This window comes from Apteryx mantelli, chromosome 13, assembly GCF_036417845.1.
Source record: "Apteryx mantelli isolate bAptMan1 chromosome 13, bAptMan1.hap1, whole genome shotgun sequence".
Classification (NCBI taxonomy): domain Eukaryota; kingdom Metazoa; phylum Chordata; class Aves; order Apterygiformes; family Apterygidae; genus Apteryx; species Apteryx mantelli.
In genome coordinates this window covers 3400462-3423294 of record NC_089990.1, presented here as the reverse complement: position 1 = coordinate 3423294, position 22833 = coordinate 3400462, and the positions used below count along the sequence as shown (strand labels likewise).

Below are 22833 nucleotides of genomic sequence, written 5' to 3'. Positions count from 1 at the left end.
TGGTTTTTAAATAAAAGTTTAATTCCTTCATCAAGGTCTTAAGTTTAACACAAAGGCTGCTGAAAATCCTCACACCGCTGCTGATGTCCTGGCTCTCGGGGCATTGGCAGTGCAGCAGCAGGGGCTCCAATGTAGGAGGCAGGAATCAGACTCAGTAGAGCTCAGTGCAGGATGCAAAGCAAAGAAGCAGAACAGACACACACACACACACTTTCCAGACAAACACCAATTCTTATACAAAAGAAAAAACCCTACACTGTAATAGAAGTGTTAAAGTTGCCACAGGACAGGAGTTTTAGGATGGGAGAGGGGAGAAGTCTTCTATAAAGGCACAACTAAAGAAGTACTTCCCTAGATCTTGACCAATGTTTTCAGTTAGTTCCACTTACTCCCCAGCCCCTAGCCTCTCAAAGCCATGCTGGCTATCCTAGCAAGCAATTTCAAGTTCCTTCTCTACCCTTTTTCCCTTCCCTAATATCAAAAACAAATCAAAGAGGAGTGCTTGTAAAAACCAGACTGCATAAAATAGCTTGGTCTATAACCCCTGTAAGGGTCCAGGAGAGACTTAACAGTTTACCTTAAGATTGTCTGGTACAGTTACCATGCATTCAAGTTTTGGATGATACTTATTTTATATCCAGGAGCCTCAGCCAGCTCTAGTTTTGGTATTTTTCTTTCAGGCACTTTGCTGCCTGTCAGATTGGAGTTAGATCCACACTTTTCCCAGTACTACATATCACAAGCCTCTTCAACCCATTGCCACAAGCTCTTCTCATTATTTGCTGCATCAGATCCACTGCAGAGGCTTCTTCAGGCTCTGTAGTCCTGCAACCTCTCATCCTCCATAGTTTTCAAGATCCCTTGCAAAGTTGTTATTGGAATGAGCAACACGTTCAAGGCAAGGCAGATAGTGTCCAGGACAAGCAATGAGAATGTCAGTAACTTACGGGACAACAGGATTGCAGACAGCCTTCAGAGGCAAAGACAGCTGGACACAAAGCTGTTGCACAGTAGGTCACCCCATGTCAGTCTACTGAGCAGGCACTTGCTAGATGCAATGACTATGCTACTAAGGGTCAAGAGGCTCAGTTTACTAACGTACTGGCGAAAAAGGATCAAGGTACTTTTGCACAGCAAATCAAGGTGCAGAATCACAGAATCACTGAGGTTGGAAGGGACCTCTGGAGATCATCTAGTCCAACCCCCCTGCTCAAGCAGGGTCACCTAGAGCACATTGCACAGGATTGCATCCAGGCGCATTTTGAATATCTCCAGAGAAGGAGACTCCACCACCTCTCGGGGCAACCTGTTCCAGTGCTCTGTCACCCTCACAGTGAAGAAGTTTTTCCTCATGTTAAGATGGAAGTGTCTGTGTTTCAGTTTGTGCCCATTGCAACTACAGTACATGACAGCAGTCCTCTAGTCTCTAGCAAGGCTAACAGTAACTGCAAAGGTTTTAGCCTATTTGATTTAGCCTATGCTAGGAACTAGAGCACACAGCCACCAGGAGCCCTCTACATACAAGTCAGGAAGAAGAGTGCTTGTCCAGGATGCACCTTTTCACCACTGAGTTAATGCAGCAAAGCACTACTGAACATGCTACGCTCTCACCTTAGTTTTGCTGTGTAGCATGTTAAAGGGCATAGCATTTCTTCAATAATTCAGATTAATTCAAGTTTGCAAGCTACACTGACCTCCTTTCATGGGAAGAAGCTGTAGCAGAACCACCTCCCACCCTGAGGTGTGCCCAAGGGATAAGCTTGGCCAAGATGCAAGCCTTCCCCATCCCTCTTCAAGGGCTTCTGTCAGGTACAGAGTGGTAAAGACAGTCAGCAGTCTCTCTGGCTCTTGCTGTAGATCCAGACCAACATGTCCTAGGGAGCTCCACTTCCCAAACAATTCAGGGTGCGCATGCCAGATCATCTAACCCTGCCCACAGACAAACCCTCTCCCTTCCCCACCCCCCTCCAAAAATAGTTGTGGCAATTAGCCATGTGTCAGTCCTGCTCTCCACAGATCTGCAGTGTTGAGTCAATACTACTGACGAGCCCCAATGCACAAGGCTGCTGGTGGAGTTGGAGTGTTACAGAGATGAGCCTCCCCCCAACCTCCCAGTGTTGGGATCAGAGTCAGTAAGCCTGACTTATGCAGGAGCAGCTGTGGAGAACTGCACTGGAACAAGCAGAGTCTTCTACTGAACTTTATAACAAGCCGAACAACTTTTGGTTTTAAAAAAAGCCATACAAGCAGCAGCTGGCATCTGTTGTTATAAAGGGACATGGCTGAATAGGTAGGAGACAGATTCCCCATTATGAGTCCTCCTGATGGCCTCTGCGAGGATCATTGAGATGTCAATCACCTGGAGGGAAAAAGAGATGCATCAGCATCACCAAGAAGAAATAGCAAGCCTGGGAAAACAGCTGGTAAGTGGTGAAGAACTTCAAGGAGCAAACCCAGCACCCTAAATTTGTAAGATGCTAGATGCAGAAAAACAAGTTCTAGGCCAGAAGGGGATTTCATTCCACATCCTTCTGAAGATATTCAGTTCTGTGCATAGTACTGCAAGAAATATTTCACTGCTGATCTTTGTCAGGATCATGATCTACTCTAACCCTGCTTTCCTGACACTCCCTAAAGACAGTACATTCCTCACCCTAGAACTATCTTGTTCGCTTTGTCTGGGTTACACAGAAGTCAGGAAGTCTACATCAAGATCAAACTGCTTCCCTTAATTCATGAGACTTTATTCACTGCTACCAGCATTAAAAAAATAAGTTACTGTGCCACAATTCAGTTTTCAGTTATTGTGCTAGCTCCACCTGGTGGAATAATCCAGTTAACTGGAGGAAAAATTAAAGTCTCAATAAAACTCCAGCTTTGAACCCCAGCAGCTGAAGCATTTACATTTAATGCAGTCTCAGTAAGAACCAGCATGTTCACTGTTTGTGAATTAAGTTAAGTGAAATTCATGTTTAGCATTTCTTCCTTCTGTGTAGTTTGCCTCCTGAGAAGGAAGGAAAAACACTTAAGGAATGCAAAAACAGAGCATGGAATTCTTATGACAAATCCTTTAGTTCAGTATTTCCCAACACTGAACATCAGACATTAGTGTAAGAGTGAAATCTAAGTGAGAGCCTGAAAAAATTCTCCGCTGCAATCCTTGGTTACAACTATTTACATCCTAGTTACCATTTTAACATTTTGCCTACGTTAACTGTAGCGTGGAGTTTCCAGACAGTATAAACAGACTTTTTAGACATGCTGAGTTACAGGAGCATTATCCAGAAGCTGGAATTGAAAAACGCAACCCAGTAACCACTTGCAATCAGCTCACAAGTTGCCTCCAAAAGCAGCTTAAAACTCACTCAGCTTCTACCAGCTGAGCTTCCTTTTCACCAGAACCCCACTACTGTGGAACCTGCTACACTTACAGCAAAGGACTAGCTGAGCCTTAGCAGCACCAGTCACTTTCCAGACTAGGCAGCGAGCAGGACTGTTTCCTTCCAGAACTTCCCCAAATGTGTGTCCTATATATCCATGTGCTGCAAAGCTAGTGTCGAAGGTTGTCCTGATGGTGCAGCATATGCTCTAGCAGTACCTGAAGCTTCTGAATGAGCTATTATGCCTGCACTCTCAGGTAAAGCCACAACTTCCACATCTGTCTGTTAACAGGAAAAACCCTGAAGTTCTGCCTAATTCGAGTTCTACAGGCAATTTCTTCTTCTAAGAAAGTTAGACTCAGCATGGGAGCCCTAAAGGGAAAGCCAATATAAAGAGTGAGGGTCAAAAAGACTAGTTTTTAGCTTTGATATGAATGACAAAGGTTTTTTTTAATGTTGGCAAGTATCTGAACACTGCATTATGGAGCTGTGTCGCCTGCTCTTAGTCAAACCAGCAGGACATGCAAGTGAAAAGAAACTATGCTCCCTTTTCACATCATTTTCATTGATATTATGACCAGACATTAAACGTTCACCTTTCCCAAACCAGGCCTGCTTTGTTGCACAAAAGGTCTTCAGAAGGAAGGGAAATGTGGATAAAGAACTCTGGTTAAAGGGTTAGGCACAGGCTTGGGAGAAAGTACAAGACATCCAATGTTTAAAGTAGTCACATCCTTCCAAATCATGTTTCTTGGCATCTGTTGTTACGGATTCAATAGCATCTCCAATCTTCCAAGAGGAACAGGAAAGGCAAGAGCCAGATTTCTAGAACAGAAAGCAGAAATCCTTCCAGATAGCTTTCTGGCCTTGATTTTTTGCAGGAGGATGATCTACTGTGGTGATAGCACACCAAGGTGATAGTTTCACAGCTGAAGCTGGCATCACTACTGGCTTGAGGAGTTCCTACCCATTTCTGCTTCAGTGCTACACATCAGCTTGTCACCCCTCCAAAGGGTGCTGACAGAACTGCTTGCTTACATCATGACCCCATTAGATCAGTGATCTGATCTAAGTTATGATAAGCTCTGCAAAAAAGATTAAATGAACTGTTTGAGATGATCTTGGTTAGGAGCTCCATTTTATCAGTATAACAGGTCTGTTATCCCACTGCAGTAGGAATAAGGGAACTCCTTGTCAGCACTGCCACCGAAACCAGCATCAATGAAACTTTATGTCCAATAAGCACTGGGCAGTATTACAAGTTTTCCCAGCAACAGGCAGACAGACAAGCCCTGGGAGCTGTCCCTTAAGAGCTGAGAGAAGAGAAAACAGATGCTTACCTGGATTTTAGGGCAATGTTTCATCTTGTCCTCCTGGGGTATTGTGTTTGTGACAACCACCGCTTCAAAACAGGCATTGTTGATTCGAGAAATTGCTGGCCCAGAAAAGATCCCATGAGTTAAGATGGCATAAACTTTGGTGGCTCCAGCTGACACAAGCCTGTGAGGGAGAAAAAGGAGGCAGATGAGAAATATTCTTAGCAAGTATTAAAATGACATAGGTGTGGGGCAAGGGGTAAACAAGAAAGGAGAGAATACCATATGCTTAAGGTACAGACTACCTTTGATCATCCCTGATGTGGGGGAAGGAAACAGTTTAACAAGTACCATACAATCCACTACCAGCAAGCTACACATTGGAAGAACATTGTTCTCGGTCCTGGGACATTTGGACTAGATCATACAAATTCACTTTCAGTGCTTTTGCCAACATAAGGTGGCAGGTATTTAATACCCAAAGCTGTATATGCTGGCTTCTCTGGTGTAGAAGGCTGGCTTTAGAGCTTCAAAAGCTTGCTTCTAATAGAAATTCAGATACATGACCTCATGCTGGACCAGACAGCATCTAATCTTACCTAGGGTTAAGTCAGCGATCATCTAGTGGAAGACATCTGAAGGACAGCTGAGTCTCACTTTGAGCTATTACTAAATGTTAGCAATCAAGCATCACTAAGCCTACCCTTCAAGTATATAATATCCAGCACCCATACCTTCAACACAAACTTTTCAAAGGAAAAAGGAAACTATGTTCTTCTAGTTATTTCTGCTAGAAAGAAGTTTAAGTAGGCTTTTGTGTGACATGAAACAGAAAATCAAGAAACTGTAGGTTACTTTGTGAAACTTCACAAGCAAATATTTGATTAATTCATTACATAATGTTTGCTAACAGTAAGTCTCTGATTTAGGAAAGAGTCAGCCCTACTCACTTGTCTGCTGCATGACAGATGGTACCACATGTGTCTGCCATATCATCTACCAGAATGGCCACTCTGTCCTTCACATCACCCACCAGTACCATGCGATCCACTTCATTGGCCTTCTTGCGCTCCTTGTGAATGAGGGCGAAGTCTACATTCAACCGATCTGCAATGGAGGTCACTCTGAAGAGAGAACAGTTTCCAAACCACACTTTACTCCACATAGCAGCTTTAGTTGAAGGACAATCTCTTCCAAAACTATAAGCACTAACCGAGACTGGAACAAGAGAAGCTGTCACCACTTCTGTTAACTGCTCCCAAGCAATTCACAGAAGACACTTTGCCACCTTAGTGTAATTTCCTTTCAAGCAGTTAACATGAAACCTCTAATCTACTCTTGATGACAGCCCCTAGATTGAAAGTCTTTCATCCTGACTGGTGCAAATTAATTTGCATTTAAAGCTCAAAATAAACCTTAACTAGCAAGCTCAGCAAACCTCAAGTGATCAGAACGCTTGGGAAGCTGTCATTTTTGTAACAAGACAAGGGAAAGGCTTAAGCTATGTATGACATTGAGGAGTTAGTCTGGAAGTGTGAGTGGTACAGCCACACTAGACTTCCTGAATTTTTCATTATTAAAATCAGACTACCAAGAGGAGCAAGAATAAGGAGCAACTAAAAAGCAGCAATTGATTGTATATTTCTAAACCCAAAACAATGATACAGAACTATTCTTTCCCACTATGCAACTGGTTACTGAAAATGCCATTTCACTATTACTCCATGGAACATTTTAGTACTTTCCCCGTTACTGCCATTCAGCTACGAATGGAACCAATTTAGTTCTGCAGGACAGTCACCTGTGGTTCTGCACAGGCATGTCATCTATATCACATAAGGGAATTGGCTTGCTCTGACTTCAAGCATATTTCCTCATCTCATAGCTACTTTTAGACTTTGAACCCATATGTGAAAGAGGGGTGGTCCCCAGGAGAAAGTGCCAGCTAGAAATTTTGTTCATTATGGCCACGATAAGCTGCAGGCTAAGAAAAGAACGGCAAAGAGAAGATGCAAAGGATAATGAGATCAGAAAGTTTGTCTTTGCTCGATTTTACTATCTCATCTACAACAACAGATTTCTAAGTGAGATCCAATGACAGTCGGCTTGCCTTTAAAGTCTTAGGCAATGTAGCCCTTAGGTTCTAGCACAGGTCAGTACATCCCTTCCCCTTCAACACTAGTTAGTGACCTACACTGTCTACTTAGGAGTACAGAAAACCCTACTTATCCCAGATTGCAATGCAGCGAAGACAGCCCAAGTTTGCCTTTCAACACATGACTGTAGCCACTAGAACGAGGGCACCTTATGCAATTTAAAGTTAGTGCATGCTATACCCAACACGATATAATTCAACGCACTTCTGGATACTCAGACAAGTTTGGAGTTGAATTCATCTGCATAGAAGTCAGTGCAGAAGCATCACACTTTCAGCTTTTCCTTCAGATTTGTCCTTTTTCCCTCTTTGGGACAGCAGCCTCCTACAGCTCACTGCAACAGCAGGAGCCAGTTTTACTATCCAGTAGATCAAGCTTCCAGTTCTTTGGTCATGTTGAAGTTTTGAGGACTACAAATAAGAACCTAGCTTGGATGACTAGAGATTGACAGGGATTTACTTGCACTCATAAGCATCCAAGTGTCATGGGGCCAAATGCATACGAATGTTGGCACAAGGAGAGTGGCATTCCCTGGACCTGCAGTCCTGCAAGTCCACTCACATTTACTTCAGGTAGAGTAACCAAGGAAATGTTACTGGAGGGACCCAGACTTTATATACTGATACTGATGAATGGTAGAGTTTAAAACCATTAACACATAGAAGGAACAAAATATACGTGCCTCTAAGAACTTCTGTACTTGAGATCAGCAGACTCCTTGCCTCAATAGATCAGTCTCGTCATCCCAATAGTCTTAAGGTTTTTTTACACACATTCAACTACTTAGAAAAGTATTTAGTTCTGCAGCATCTTCATGCAATATTGCACCAGCTAAGACCACTGCATTTCAGTTCAAGGGGCTTTTAAGAAGGTCTTTTAAGGAATCAGATTATAGTTGGCTGATTTGGCATTCAAGATACTGCATTATGCAACAAGCTACAGAAGTAGCTGAACATGCAAAAGGTCATGTCTGGCACATGGATCGCAATGAAGCTACAGTAAGAACAGTGGCGACCTACAGCAGTAGTATTTCTTGGCCATTTGTAACAGTGAGCTTAAATCACCCCAAAGTATGTGAATCAGATCAGCATGCACCAACATTTTCATACGACAAAGCCTCTTGGATTACAGAATACATCTGTTTCCCTTAGCTTATCCCTTGGAGCCACTAGACAGCCTTCAAGAAAGAGCCTAGTTTTGCCTAAAGAGCACTTGGAAGCCCTTTGAACTGCCCACAAGCTGGTGTGTTTATCTGAAGACAGACAGGAGTGTACTTCCCATGTCAGACAAGACAGAAAGGTGCTTACATACACTGCTGCTAAGAAAGGAACCATCCATCTTCCTTGCTCATGGGGAAGAGTAAGAGTAGCAGTGGGCTTAAGTCACAGCAAGAGATTTAGATTAGGAGTAATAAAGCAAGAAAATGCCTTGTTAAAGAGAGTTTAATATAACAAACAGCTTGGACAAAAATGATCATGAACCAGCAGGGCTAACCTTGTTTTGGCATGAGATATGAACTGCATGATACCCTTCCTCGCCAACCCGAATAATTCCACTGCTCCAAAAAGAGCTTTAGTCCAAAGGATGTAGAGATTGCTCAGTTCTATCTATGCAGTTGTGATTCCAGAAGCCATTTAAGCCTCAGAGACATTCTATACGTTCTCTAAGAATATTTGACTATTCTTATCTATGCCGTAGACTGTCTCACAGAAGGCAGGCTGGCAGAGAGGGAATATGCATCTTAATAGCAGCATCACAACTACATTTACACTGTGTTAACAATTCAAGCAGATGAAGAACCATCTCCGCCTGCTGTCTGACAGCTCACCTCTTGGCTCCACCAGCATCTGGTGAAACAATTGTACAGTTCTTCCACTCGGCAATATTCTCCTTGATCCACTTCAGTACAGCAGGCTCAGCATACAAGTTATCAACAGGGATATCAAAAAAACCCTGCAAGGAGGAAGACATTAGTAGATCAATGTAGCTGAAGATCACATTCCAAAAAAATTGGAAGAAGCCTTCTATATAGTCAGGCATGCAGTCACTGCTTTGCTAGAGCATTTTCAGCTTTCATTTTCCATAACAGAACCACAGTAACCTTTGGGATACACAAAATAGTAACATTAAAAAAATCTTCAGAGCTGAAACTAGTTTGGCAACATAAGTAACACTTACATCTGACACCTTCACAACATGGAACTAGTTCTATCCTAACAGGTGCAGAAAATATCCAATGCACTTGTTTCCAGAGCAGCTAGCTGCTTGTTTACAGAGTCAATCTGATCTTTAGTGCTTATTACCTACACTGTTTGCACCTACAGGAAACCGGAAACCCATGAAAAAGGCTTCAGTAATGTTTGCTTTTAAGCTAATGCAGCGACTGGTTCCACGACTTTACATTGACCCAGCAGACTCCTGCAGGTAAACCTCAAAGGTCACTAAAAGCCAGAAGTTAATCCTGGACAGGGAGTAAGGGACAGGAGGGCTGGTATAGAGGAGTCTCTGCCAAAAATAGTCATGCCTTACATTCAAGGTGCAGGGGTAACACTGATCTCTCCTAACACTATTCTTTCTGGGCTCACCTAACTCAGCACCTATAAGAAGCTGGCTGGAACCAGCCAGATGCTGGAGATGATCTACACAAAACCAATTATTCAGCTGAAATCTCACCACTGCTGCTGTTGAAAGCTCAACCCTATGGCACACATCATGACTCCAAGCCTCTTAAGGAAGAGGAATACCCCCTTGGGCTCTGCTCCTCTATTTCATGAGCTTTTTGCAAGTCTTCTCAGCTGCATCCCCAGAGATTTTCCATCTGAGACAGTATTTCTGGACAAATTATACTGGAACAAATTATACTGAAGTGCTAATGGCTGCATTTTCAACTGTTAAAATGACAGTAAGTCCATCTACTTCACCCAGGCAGTAGATATGTAACTACTCTAGGTTCAAAACATTTACAGCAATACAATGGATATCCCCACCTTTGCCACCCCTCCCAGTTGCATTGAGTTGGTTTCCTAGTCTGAGAGCTTGCTCAAGATGGAGCTAGACAAGACCACCAATTTAACAGCTTGCTGCCCCTCCTCTCTCCCTGGTACACGCTCCTGCTGCTTCTCTTACACAGTCCTAGTGAACATTTTGGTTTCTCAGTGAGACTCTTCAGTTCACTAATCCAGCAAAAAGCCATGAATACTTTTCCGCCAGTGTAACCAGCTCAGTCGGTTCACTAGCAGCTTGGGAGAGGACCAAAGCCAACTTAAGAGCAACGGTGGAAGTGAATGGATCCACACAGGATCGCCCATCTTGGCAGCAGCAAGCTATCAGAGCAGATCACTGCCCTGGTCAACTGTGCCCTCGCCAGCAGCTGTGCTGGTGCATCTCGGGGGGAGCTAACCTGGGGGCAGCAGTATGGGCAGCCACTGGGCCAAACTAACAAGAAGCCACTGCCTCAGTGCACTGCTCACACCATCCTGTGAGTTCAGTATCAGAAAACTCTGCTCAATATTTAAGAACAGTCTAGACTATCAAACCATTCTCCATCTCTCAAATTCCTCAAAGCACCAGCTAAGAATGCAGTGTCACTGCAAGGTGATAAAGCTGCATGGACAATCTACTAACCCAACATTCACCTAAACAGTCACTCAGCCCAAACAAGAACAGCAATAATTTCATTTACAGATGAAACCATTATCCATTCCCCCATCCTCTTCTGATGACCCTACAAGTCCCTTCCAGTCCTGTGCTCCCAAGTCCTGGTTGTTGCTGGGTCCAATAAAAAGCAGATCACTGGCAAGCCTGCAAGGCAGTAAGTAGGCTCAGAGGTGAGCAGGTAAGTACTCGCTCTCATGATTTCGGCTCCTACCTGAATCTGAGAGGCATGCAGATCCATGGTGATTATGTGATCTGCACCTGCCACAGACAGCATGTTCGCAACCAGCTTGGCAGAGATCGGGGCTCGACTCTAGTGCAAGAAAAAACAGTATTTAAGACAAGTTCAACTCCCTCATCAAGATGTCAGCCTTCTGCTTCTAGGCAATGATTCACAGGCAGTTACTAAAAGGAGCGCTCATTAACATTGCATCTTTTCATCAACGGTGACTACAGTATTTTCAAGAAGAACTAGATTTTTATGAAAAGATGATTTTATAGTCCCATGCCCCGAGGTTTAAGAAGTTAGTCAGTCCTATCATCTCTTCTTCTACATATTCAGCTTCATCTAATCCCCTACCAGCAGCCAGGACTTTCAAGACATGCATCCACCTTCCCAGCAGAAACCTTTTCTGAAACCCTTACCTTGTCCTTTTTGTCCTGCCGAGCATAGGGAAAGCACGGTATGACAGCTGTGACTCTGCTGGCTGAGGCAATCTTACAGGCATTTATCATGATAAGGAGCTCCATCAGATTGTCATTGATTTCACCACAGCCACTCTGCACAATGTAGACATCCTCCCCACGTACGCTCTCACCTATTTCCACACTGGGAACAGATGGAGAAAGGAGAGTTAGAGCCAAATACAAATTAAAAACACAGCCATTACATATGCCTGCAGAGCAACCAAGGCTGCAACTCATGGGACTACAGTCCCAAGGGCCTGTGGGTGACAACATAATATAATCAAGGGTGGTGAGCAGGAACACTGCTGCTTATTTGCTCAGTAACTATTTTACACTGCTCACTGATCAGATTTAATGGTTCAGCCAGTAAGGCTAAAAGCACTCAGCCTGCACTTTCAATCTCAGCACAATCCGAGCATGTACACATCCTAGAAGAGTCCTTGTTTGTCCCAGATCAGAGATTTATGCCCATCTCAGTGAAAAGCAGCAGTGTATAAGGAAGTAAGCATGATGGCAGAGAAAGCTGAGCCAAACTTCTAACAGAAGCTACACTGCAGCAGATTAGATTTAGAATCATAACAGCTATTCGCTGGCTTGGACAGAGAGGCCCTCCAGCATTTCACTTTGGAAAGGCTTTGGGGGTTAATTTCCTCCTGGATGTAATGCACACTAATCCCTGCTGATGAAGAGACACTGAATACCAGCCAAAGGTCCTGTTTGCCAGCAGCAAACGGCCAGAAAGCTTCAGTGCATGTGCTGAGGCACCTGCACCAAAAGCAGAGTTGGAAAAAAAAAAGTAGCAGTCTCAGGTTTGGGGTTTTCATACAGACGAGTGCTGCAAAAGGCCTTTTGTAAGAACAAACTAACTACCCCTACTTCCAACATTTCAATTTAGAGAAGCATGCCACAGATTTCGAAATAACCAGAAGTCAGTCTACAGAGGACGAAGTTCCTCCATAGTCTTTTTTTCTTGCCCTGATGTTCATCCTCTCTGCAGACTGCTGCCAGGTCGCTGAGCCACCTCTAGGAGCAACGGGACAGTCACCCAACATGCTCCTAATGACTCCATTTTTGCAGACCCTTAGGGTAGATTTTTGATATTGATATTTCATTCTCTCTTCTCACTTCCCACCCTTCCTCAACATGTCTTTGATGACCACTATGCGTTTACAGTCCTGCTGCTCAAGCTGCACCAGCAAGCTGCTGATTCAGTCTTTTTGCTATCTTATACACTGGCTTACAGCATACACCAATCCCTTGAGCAGAATTTCAGCCAGCATAAGGCCTTTCCACTAGGTAAGTGTCTGACTTAACAGTTGTCAGCATACAATTGCCATCAACTGTACCTACTAATGGTCAGAGCTTAATACAAGTGCGCGCTGATATTTATTGCACAAAATATTAGTCAGCTGTTCTAACAGCTGACTGTTTTAACAATCTTGCTTTTTCAGGCAAATATTTGCTATCAGTTTATCAGGGTACACAAGATGCATTAGATCTTTAACAGTCACACTACCTGCTGGCATTAAGACCCTGACTAGCCAATTGGACAGGTAAGAACAACTGATAAATAGTAATGAGAACAGTGCAATGGCAACAGCTGTAAGTCATAAACAGAGTCTTTTTACTGGTTTCCTCTGCAACTCTTTGTAGTACCTCTCAGGTTTTCAGTTACAGTGTATACCCATGCAATGGAAGCATCTGTGGTATTCTATCTCCTGCTTCTATCCTGGATTTTCATGGAAAAAAACACTGTCTCCAGAACAGTGGTGAGTTGGCACAATCACCTGAGGTTCTGTGGATTACACTGAGAAAAATACATGCTTATTAAAGAACGTTGTTAGACCAAGCTCTAAGACCCCTAACTAACTTTCTAGCTTCTCCTAACATCTTCAAGTAGGATGACAATAGCAAAGACTTAAAAAGGATACAGAGAGAAAACAAAATAAACGTTAGGTTTCAGAGCTGGGAGGGGGGGGAATAAACCAGAGGCATCACTGCAGCTTCTCGCACTGCACAGCAATAGGGAAGCTAACCTCCTGAAGTCACTCTCACAGGCTGCTAGGTGATGCCCCTGTCTGATCTTTCCTGAATAACGTTAAGTCCTTCAAAATCCTGATGTTGTTCAGAGTAGTTTAAAGGCACCAGCCACACCCTAAGCACTAAACAGTCTAGCCTCAAGTCATCGTAGCCTAGAGCTCAGCCTAAGCGTGGAAAAGACTGATATTATGAGAGCCAGTGAAATCCCCAGGAGTATGTTCATCCCAGATGCTAGCTTTCCAAGTGGTGGGCACAAGGTCCAGCTGGTGACTTCTGCTGATCTAACCTCAGCCACAGACGCTGCTCCTGACAAAAACTTCGCTCCAGCCACCTATTTAAACAGCCTGGACTTTTTGCCCCCAGATGCAGTGCAGAAATTAAAAACGCCCGTAGGAAGCCCAGCATGGCACAGCAGGCATGGTGGCACCATATGGCACCGGTCAGCCAAGGCCGCTAGAGGGATTAAAGCGGCAGGACTACCCCGCACGGCACATGGCTCACCTCCACCCCAGAGCTCCCCCATGCCATAACGCAGTACCTCCCCCCCCCCCCCCCCCGGGAAAGGCAGCTCCTCCGGGCCTGCCCGGCGGAGACCTCCGCTTGACATTGGACGCCACCGGGGTCACAGGATGCTGCTTTCGCTCCCTCGCGCCGAGGACGTGCCGGATTTAGGCCCGGCAGCGGCACGACTTGCTGCCGAGGGGCGGCGGCAGGCTGAAGGGCGACCCGGCACCTCCCGGCCCAGGCCGCGGCCCCGGGCGGGGGAGGTCGGGCAGGCGGCGCCGCGCCAGGCCCACACGCACCCGCGCCGCCCGGGGCTCCCTGCGCGGGCGAGGCGGCGGGAAGGGCCCTGCCCGACCGGGGCCCGCCGCCTCCGCCGCCGCGCTGCCGGGCCCGGCAGCCGCCCCCCCCCCCCCAACCGAGGCCCCGCTCCACCGGGCCACGGCGGCGAGCTCCCCGCACTACAACTCCCGGCAGGCCCCGCGCGGCGCTCGCGCAGGCTGCAACGCGGCGGCGCCGCGCGGCCTGCTGGGAGTTGTAGTGCCCGGCTCCGCCCCCCTTCCCCCCCGCTCCGCTCCCTCACCATGTCTCCTGGTTGCTGAACTTCTTGGTCACCACCTTGCCGAGCTCCAGGCCGAGGCGGTCGGCGATCTTCTGGGACAGGTCCTGGTGCGAGCTCCCGCTAAAGATCTTGATGTTAGGCATGACGGCGCGGGCGGCAGTGGAGGCTTTGTCCTCCTCCTCCCGCCTCACACCGTGGCCGGCTTGAGAGTCGGGATCCAGCCGCCTCCTCCGACAGGAGAAACACGGGCGCCTGAGGAGGGGGAGGAAGCGCAAGACACGCCAACTCGCGCCTACACCGCCATCTTACCCCTTCCCGCCAGCCGCGCGCCCCCTTTATAGACTCCCCGCCCCCGCTGCCACGCCTTGGCGCGCCTCCCATTGGCTCCTCGGGACCCGGGGGCGGGGCCCAGCCGGGCTTTCCAATGGCGCGAAGGGTCTCCCTCCTGCCCCGCCCTTCGCCTAAACAACAGCTCCTGGTGGGGGTGGGGGAAGGGGGGGGACGTGAGCGCGCACGGCCGCGCGTGACACCCGCTCCCCCCGCCCGCGGCCCTGGGCGCGCTCCTTACCCGCTGCAGGGGGTGGGACGAGGGGCAGGAGGAGTGGGCGATTGGCCGGCGCCTGGCCGCCTGGCCCTCTATTGGTCAGAGCGGCAGCGGCCGCAGGCGGAGCTGGCCGACGGCGCTGCCTCACGTGGCTCCGGGGAAGGGGGGGGCGCTTTGGCCGCGTGATTGGCAAGCGAGCCCCCCCCCCCCCCAGGCGGCCATGATGGCTCCCCCTTGCTGAGGGCATGCCCCGGAGAGAAGGAGGGCGGAGGACAGAAAATGGCCCCCTCTCACCCGCCGGGCCCCAGCCCTGTGCCGTGCCCGAGGGGCCGCGTTACACGCCCACGCTTCCCCGGGGGGCTCAGGGCCCACTTACCTCAGCATGGCGCCCTGGGCGGCTGGGGCCCTGCCGGCCCCGGGCTGAGGCGCCTCGGGGCCACCCGGCCTTCTGCCACATTCCTCCGTTGCCCTGGCTACGGCCACCCCGGCCGCTGTGTAATGCTGTACCGGCGTCACCTCGCTGGACTGCTGTGTAATGCTGTACCGGTGTCACTTCACCAGGCTGTTGTGTAATGCTGTACCGGCATCACCTCGCCAGGCTGTTGTGTAATGCTGTACTGGCATCACCTCGCTATGCCCCCCCGTAATGCTGTACCGGTGTCACCTCGCCAGGCTGCTGTGCCTGTGTAACACTGTACCAGTGTCACCTTGCTGTGCCGCTGTGCCATGTAATGCTGTATGGGCGCCACCTTGCCGGGCTGCTGTGCCCCCATGTGACGCTGTACCAGCATCACCTTGCCAGGCTGCTGTACCCCCGTGTAACACTGTACAGGTGTCACCTCGCTGGGCCGCTGTGCTCTTGTGTAATGCTGTACTGGCGTCACCTCACTGGGCCCCTGGGCCCCCGTGTAACGCTGTAGCAGTGTCACCTCGCTGGGCCCCTGGGCCCCCATGTAACGCTGTACTGGTGCCACCTCGCCGTACTGCTGTGCTCCTGTGTAATGCTATACCGGCGTCACCCCTCCGGGCTGCTGTACCTCAGCGTGACATACAGCTGGAACCTCGCTGTGCCGCTGTACAGGCGTCACCTCACCATAGCGCTGCGCCTCAGCGTGACGCACGGCCGGTCCCTTGCCGTGCCCCTGTGCAGCCGCGACCTCGCCGCGCCGCTGCCCCTCCGCGCGCTGCCTCGGCGTGATGCTCACCGAGTCGGCGCGCCCGGGCTCGGCGCCAGGCCCCGGGGGAGGCACCAGATCCCGCTAAATCCCCGAGGCGTTGGGCTCCGTGCCCTCCGCCGCACGAAAGCCCTCCCAAAAAGCCCGCCCGGCTTTCCCAGCACAAAGGGGAGCCCGGCCGGAGGCTTGGCAGAGGCGAGCGCAGCCGGAAAGATGGGATCAGCCCTTCCCGGCAGCGCGCAGCCCCGGCTGTGAACTTCAAAGGCTGGGTGGGACCCCACGCCGACGCTATCAAGCCCCAGCAAGTCTGAATTTCGGAAGGATAGGTTTTATCTTCCTCCAAATACACCTTTTGCTTTTTTCGTCTTGCAAATTTCTCCTTCCCCGATGGCAAAAGTATTAATAATTGATTTTCTTTGCTCTTTCCTCGAAATAGGCTGCTCGCTCTCGTTCCCTTTGGCCAAATCGCGAGTTGATCCCTTTGCAAGGGGCAAATGGTGGCTTTATGCGGGAAGAGGTACTGACTCCTCACACGCAGAGTCTCACCGCAAAATCCGCAAGAAAAAATACCCCCCTAATCAGCATTTCTTGCTCTTCTCCTCAAAAATTTCAGCCATACTTTCTGCTATTTATTTTTCTGATGCAAATCAGAAAAAATCAGAAATCTTGGCCACATCTGGAGATTAAAAAAATTGTAGTTGTGGTGGATATTCTATACTGCAAATACACTGTCTTTTGGATCAATGTCAAAACCTACATGGGTATTATTTTAATGGGCCATTTAATTTGATTTCTGAGGGTTTTTTTGTATGTATAATCAGGTATTTTTGTACCTAATTCAGTAATTAATCTCCTGTGAGCTTTTAGTCTGTATGTGATTAAATTATGTATATTAATTTAGCTTTTGCTACAATAAACATTGTGGTTAAAGGGTTTTAATTATACAAAATAAAAACTAAGCCACAAACAGCTTCTTCAAAATATGCATGCGATCACGTAATTCGTACAAGTTTTACTTAGATGGTTCATAGATAACAAACTTCTGCAACTAATTTGGCATCGATAAGTCTTTACTTTGAGTTCTTGGGAATTTAACAGAAGAAATAGTCTATAGTTCATTTAGGATGGCCACATTCTCTTTATCTCTTATTGCAAATATTCTGGCCCAAAAGGCTAATAAACTAAAGATTATAGAATTCTACTTGGAGGAGGTTTCCTCTAACCTTTTGCAGGGTTTCATTAAACTTGGAATCCATCTGGATTAGAATAGATACTAATTCCCATACTTAGAATTGATGCAGAAATGGAATATCATATTGATGGTAATTCCCAGTACTTGGGGGTTACCGCAGCAGCTTGTAAAATGCTGTGACACACAGTAAATCCAAAGAATGGGAAAAGAAGAATGCAGCCCTTTATTTATAATTTTTTTCTAAACATTGCTCATTTTAATAATACAGGAAAAGCTTCTCTGTCAGGTGGCTTCCTGCTGGTTCAAGTGAAGGGATTTGGGGGCATCTCCCAAATTCCTAGTAGCCGAGCACCTGTAAATATTTCATTCGTCCTTGTTGTGGTTGGTCTCAGCAACAGCAAAGCCCGACTGGAGCATTTAGTCTGACTAAGCCTTTCTCACACGTAAAAATGATAAGTCCCCATCAGAGCTGAGGTACAAAGATGAGATACTGCTGGGGAACGGCTGTCACTGACGTCTGTTCTGTGCCCGTCCTGCAGACGGCCAGAGCACTCCCCTATCTGCTGCTGTCAGCTCTTTGCTTCCACATCTCCGCTAAACAGATGTACTTTGGTACCACAAACAAGCCATTTTAGTGACTCCTCTGCTTTTGTCTGAAAGACGCCTGAAAAAAAAAAATCCGACTTTGTTGGCATTCTTATGATAAGGTCCTTTTCCAGTTCACAACAATTTTTTTCAAACGGTGGTTTGTGTTATTTGCAAGTTTGGTTGTCTTGTAACGGCTGTTTGTTCTGTGCATATTTTCCAGTGATTAAAGCTATATACTCTAAAAATAACTTCAAGGCCTCTCCTCCCTACAAAACACAGGCTTACAGCAGGTTTGTTACTGCTATTACAGTCTGAAGAATTTGGGGGACGGATAACTTATTGCCGGTCTCTGAAATAGTTGTTTCTGAATCATTTGCTTTGGCCTTAGTTTAAATTCTAGTTTTGCTCTTGAATGCAAAAAGTGGTGTCTTGTGTGTCTCTCTTCCAACCTGAAACCACCACCCCTGCCTCTTCCCAACCTAGCCATCAACCAGACCCTGAGGATCTGAGGCTGAAGGCAGCGGAAAGTATATTAAAACGTGCAAATTAAACGTGTCATTTACAGGTTCTGTCTCAGAGCTTCCCCTATGCAGGATTTGTGAAATAGCATTTCTATCTGTTTTCTCCTGGGATCATGGAGATGGGATCTGCAGGAGTGAAAAATTTATTAATAGATAAAATTAGGTCCTTAATCCTGTAAGCCAGGGACAGGCAAAGTTTTACGTGCAGTATGAAAGACTATTTTTTCCCCTTTTCTCAAGCTAGAGGTCAAATATCCTTCTGGGAGCCCCTGTGAACCAGCAGATATTGCCCTCCATGAGGCCAGATGCTGCGGAGCCGCTGGTGGGTGAAACCTTTCCGTCCAAGGCGAAGTGCAAAGCCGCAGGAGCCGGCGCTGTGTGCTGTGGCTGCTCGCAGATGCGTCGCCCTGCTGCCTTAGCTTGATGCTATACAAACGCAACACAGGAAAAATCCCCAGTACCCCTCAGTGTTTCGTTACCATAATGTCTTTGCAGGGTCAGACACTTTGATTTCGCGCCTTGATTATAAGGACAAAAGTCTGTCTACCTTAATGATTTATTGCTATCGTTAGTGAAGCTCTTACGGCAGGATAATCAGAGATTTTATTGAGGAAAAGCTTTTAATCAATATGCAGCAACGTCTTAGTTAAACACATCCAAAGAGCTTGCTCATGATCTTCCCCAGCAATTGCTCGCCTGTTGACAGCTTGCATTTCCATTTACCATACGAGTAGGGACAAGGAGAATCAGCTTTGAAGAGGGAGATGTTTATCTGGTTCACCGCTTGCTTTGGATGAAGGGAGAGACTGTGTGGTTGAAAACCATCGGCCTGTTATCCAGGTCGTCTATCAAAGGATGCTCAGGAAAATGAGTGCAGATTAACTAAAAAACGTTAGCTGTGAAACTGGATTGAAGTATCTTAACTCTTGTGTGGACATTTGGAATGAAAGCATCTCATTCGGTTTGGCTTGCTTCATTTCGAAAGCCAAATGGGATAAATTGCATTATGTGCTTCCAGTGTAAGAAATTCAATTTAATTGTCCCGAGTTTTGTCATGAGGGCAAGCACTAGTTAATTTTGGTGCTGGAAGGAATTAGCTCATAGTTTGAGCTGCTCCGTTCTCTCACGTTTTGGGAATTAAGAAATAAATTAATGTCCACCTAAGGACATTCATGTACCTGAAAGTACATGAATAGCAAACCTCCCTTTTTATTTATCTGATTCTATGGAGGTTCATTTAATCAGAAATGCCTTTGTGTTTCATGGCCTGAGAATATATTTTCCAGGAAGTTTTAAGTAGCACATTAGCTCTATCAAATTGCAGAGTGATGTCAAGACAAGTAGCTTTTTTGGTCTCTTGGCACATTCCTACATACAATTGCCACTCAATTACCGCCAGTCACTTAATCAAGGACCTATTTTCATGCAGAAAGTGCGTTGCTGAGAGCTTTTTTTCTTTCTGTTTGCCTTGTGACGGCAATGGCTGGTAGTAGACCATCCTGTTAATGAATGGCACTTGATATGAATAGCACAACTCTCTTGCCCTTTAGATGCGTGAATTCACAATGTTGAATGCGTTTGCCTTTGTGGCTTAGGGCCTAGCTCCGCTCTTACGACATTTTGGATTTTACCCCACTTTCTAGTACTCACTTAACAGTTTTGAAAACTGAGGTTTTTTCTGCGACTGCAGGAGAAACACTAACCATGAGTCCTAGAAAGCATTTTTAGTGGCTGCTTGTTTTCTGTCAACTTCTCCGCCTCTATCGTTTTTTCACAGGGATTATTTTTAGATAAATCCCGCTCTCTGCTACTATCAAAACCGCTAGGATCAAATAAGAAATGTCTTGCTTCCAAATCTTTACTGAGACTATTACAACACCCTGCTCTTTCCTTTGAAGAGGAAAAATCACTTAATCATAGGTCTCCCATTGGTTTCAGATGAGTTGTATTTAGGAACAAAGCACACCCATATTCTGCTCAGTGATGGCCGTGTAAATGCTGACACAGTTACACTGGATGTAACTAAGCCGGAGCGCGTCCACCATTTATCAGGGAGAGGACTAAACTGTGGGAAATAAATGGTATTTTCAAGCCTCCATTAGAAACGGAGGTAAGAATTAAAAGCTCTTCAAAGAATTGTGACCAGTCCCTTTGAATAAGCTCCTAATCCTTCTACCCAGCATTTATAGCCTGTGAGCGCTGCCTCTCTAAAGAGCCTATTTTAAGATGTGAGGATGGAGTCCAGGCACTCCAGCAAGGGGTGAATATTGTTCGCTGAAGTCTTTTGCTTAATGGCACTAGATCCCTGAGCATTTCTAAGGTGCTTTTCAAAAATGGGGCGTCGTGGAGCCTTACAGCTGCTTAGCCCCGGGCAAGTCCACGGCCTGTTTGTCTACGTCCCCGATGCTTAGCGTGTGCAGCTAACCTCGGAGCGTGAATGCAGACAGGCGGTGCTGGGGTTTCCACCACTTTTAACACAGCATTTTTGCTTTTTAATGACTTTATAAAGTAAGATAGTTCAGCTGCAGGAAAAAAAACCAACAGCCCCCCCCTCTGTTCACTCTGTATGTGGGGGGAGAGGGAGACGGCAAAGGGCAATGCCTCCGCTCAGCTGGGCGCTGTGCAGCTGGCTTCACGGGGATGAGCCACGGGCCAGCTCGTTGTCTGCTAACGTGCTGAAAGGGAATTAGGTAGCTTTGGAAGCCACTTTCCCATCATGTGTACTGTCTGTTTTCACGTACACTGAATACAGGTAGGAAATCTAAGTAAGCTGGGATGCCCATCATCTTTCCCAGCGGACTTTTCACTCGTGCAGCTAGAAGCCCCGGGTATCGCTGCCGGCTCCACCACGTCTGCCTGTGCGAGGGATTTGTTAGGATGTTTTACTCAGGCGTCCATTGTGTTTTAAACGGGGCTAAAATGTAGACATTACTCGTTTATATTTGAGTGTCAGCTCTCCGGGGCTTGCTGCAAGCATCGTTGGGTCTCAGCTATGCAGCTGGCCCCGCTGCTGTCGCTCGGCCGCAAAGCTGCAAAGTCTGCGGCGGGTTGCCGGCACCTTCGAGAGCGACTGACACCGCCCCGGGTTAGTGGAGCCACTGTGCCGTGGGGATTAGGGTCGCACGGTTAAAATGCTTCGGACCTTGGTGCCCAGTGGCCCGTTTTTTGTTCCTTTTCTATCCATCACCACTGGCAGAGTGCTAGGCAGGTCTCACCAGGAGCGCATGTAATTCAGAGAAGATGAAGGCAAGGAAGGAGGCGACCTGAGTGCAATCATATCATACGGGCACGAGTGCATTTTTGGGGCTGGGCAACACTCACGGCAGCTGGGGAACCTTAAAGGCACCGTATACTTTGCTGTAACCTGCCGGGGGACAGCGGCGCCGATCTGGAGCGGCCGCTAGCTAAGAACAATGCTGCCCGCAGGTAGATAAACCACATGGGCGCTGAAAAGTGAACTGGATCTGGGAAAAAATAATTTATTTCTAATTCTCCACGTCGTGTAACTGAGATGAAGCTTTTTTTTTTAAAAAAAATCTGACATTAAAAAACTTTAAACTAGAAAGTTTTACTTGGCTCATTTCCTTCAACAGACCTTACAAGTGCCTAACGCAGAGAGGCCACAGGACAGCACCAGAAAGATTAGTACAAAGATAATAAAGGCAGGGATTAATCTTTGATACGTCCTAGGATAGCTCCTCCTTTCAGACAGGGGCACTTGACTGTCTCTGGAGCACACGTCACCACTGCTATACAAATAATAACAGTGTATTACGAGGAAATAATTCTTCCTGTCAGGATGCTGATTGCCCACTAGATGGTACTAAGAGAGCTCACAAAAAACTCTGAAATTGTCCATTAAACTGCCTGCTGTCAACGGTATTTTCAGGATTTGTGTGTCAGTAAAAAAACCCTTGGCTCTTCCGTTTTTTTTTTTTTGATCCATACCCAGCTTCATAAATAGGTGTTTCGTCCCCTTCAATGTCAGGCATCATTAGTTATTTCAGCTTGGGAAATGGTGTGATGCAGATTAAAATAACCAGCCTGGAGGCACAGCGAAAGTGTGAGTCTAGACTGCGGCTGTCTCCGCGTTAGACACATTCAACCCCCATACAGAAAACGGCCCCGTTCCTGAGATTTTTGTGTTGCATCGTTATCGGAGTCGGCTGGCGTCGTTTCCTGGAGGCTTCCTGGAGGTATAGAGGACACACGCTGATGCTTTTCTCTCTGATAAATAGACAGTTCATTGTACCAGGCAAAACATGTCCCCAGAGGAAACGGGATATCGGAAACGTCACTTGTAGCTAGGAACCAATTTGCGTTGTTCATACACCCCCCCGCCAGACTTATGGGCTTCCCAGAAAAGGGGGGGGGAGGCAGGAGTCCTGCCATGCCAGGTCTCTCTTCTTCCTCTGCAAAGTTCTTAAAAAAAGACACAAAGTGCTAGTTTGGATATTAAGATTAATATATTTAATCTTTCTTGTTTGTAAAACAAGACATAAATTTGTGTATATATA

General features: G+C 46.8%; 1 protein-coding gene across 1 annotated transcript; it reads right to left on the bottom strand.

Annotated features, from left to right (window-relative positions):
* LOC106485372 (ribose-phosphate pyrophosphokinase 1) lies at positions 1 to 14597 on the bottom strand. Its single transcript, XM_013943711.2, has 7 exons — positions 14318 to 14597; positions 11152 to 11335; positions 10721 to 10819; positions 8681 to 8805; positions 5647 to 5820; positions 4721 to 4880; positions 1 to 2359 (listed from the first exon to the last, which is right to left on the bottom strand). Exons 1-7 carry the CDS (start codon positions 14437 to 14439, stop codon positions 2267 to 2269), a joined length of 957 nt encoding a protein of 318 aa, XP_013799165.1. The 5' UTR covers positions 14440 to 14597; the 3' UTR covers positions 1 to 2266.
* Between the last annotated feature and the right edge of the window lie 8236 nt (positions 14598 to 22833).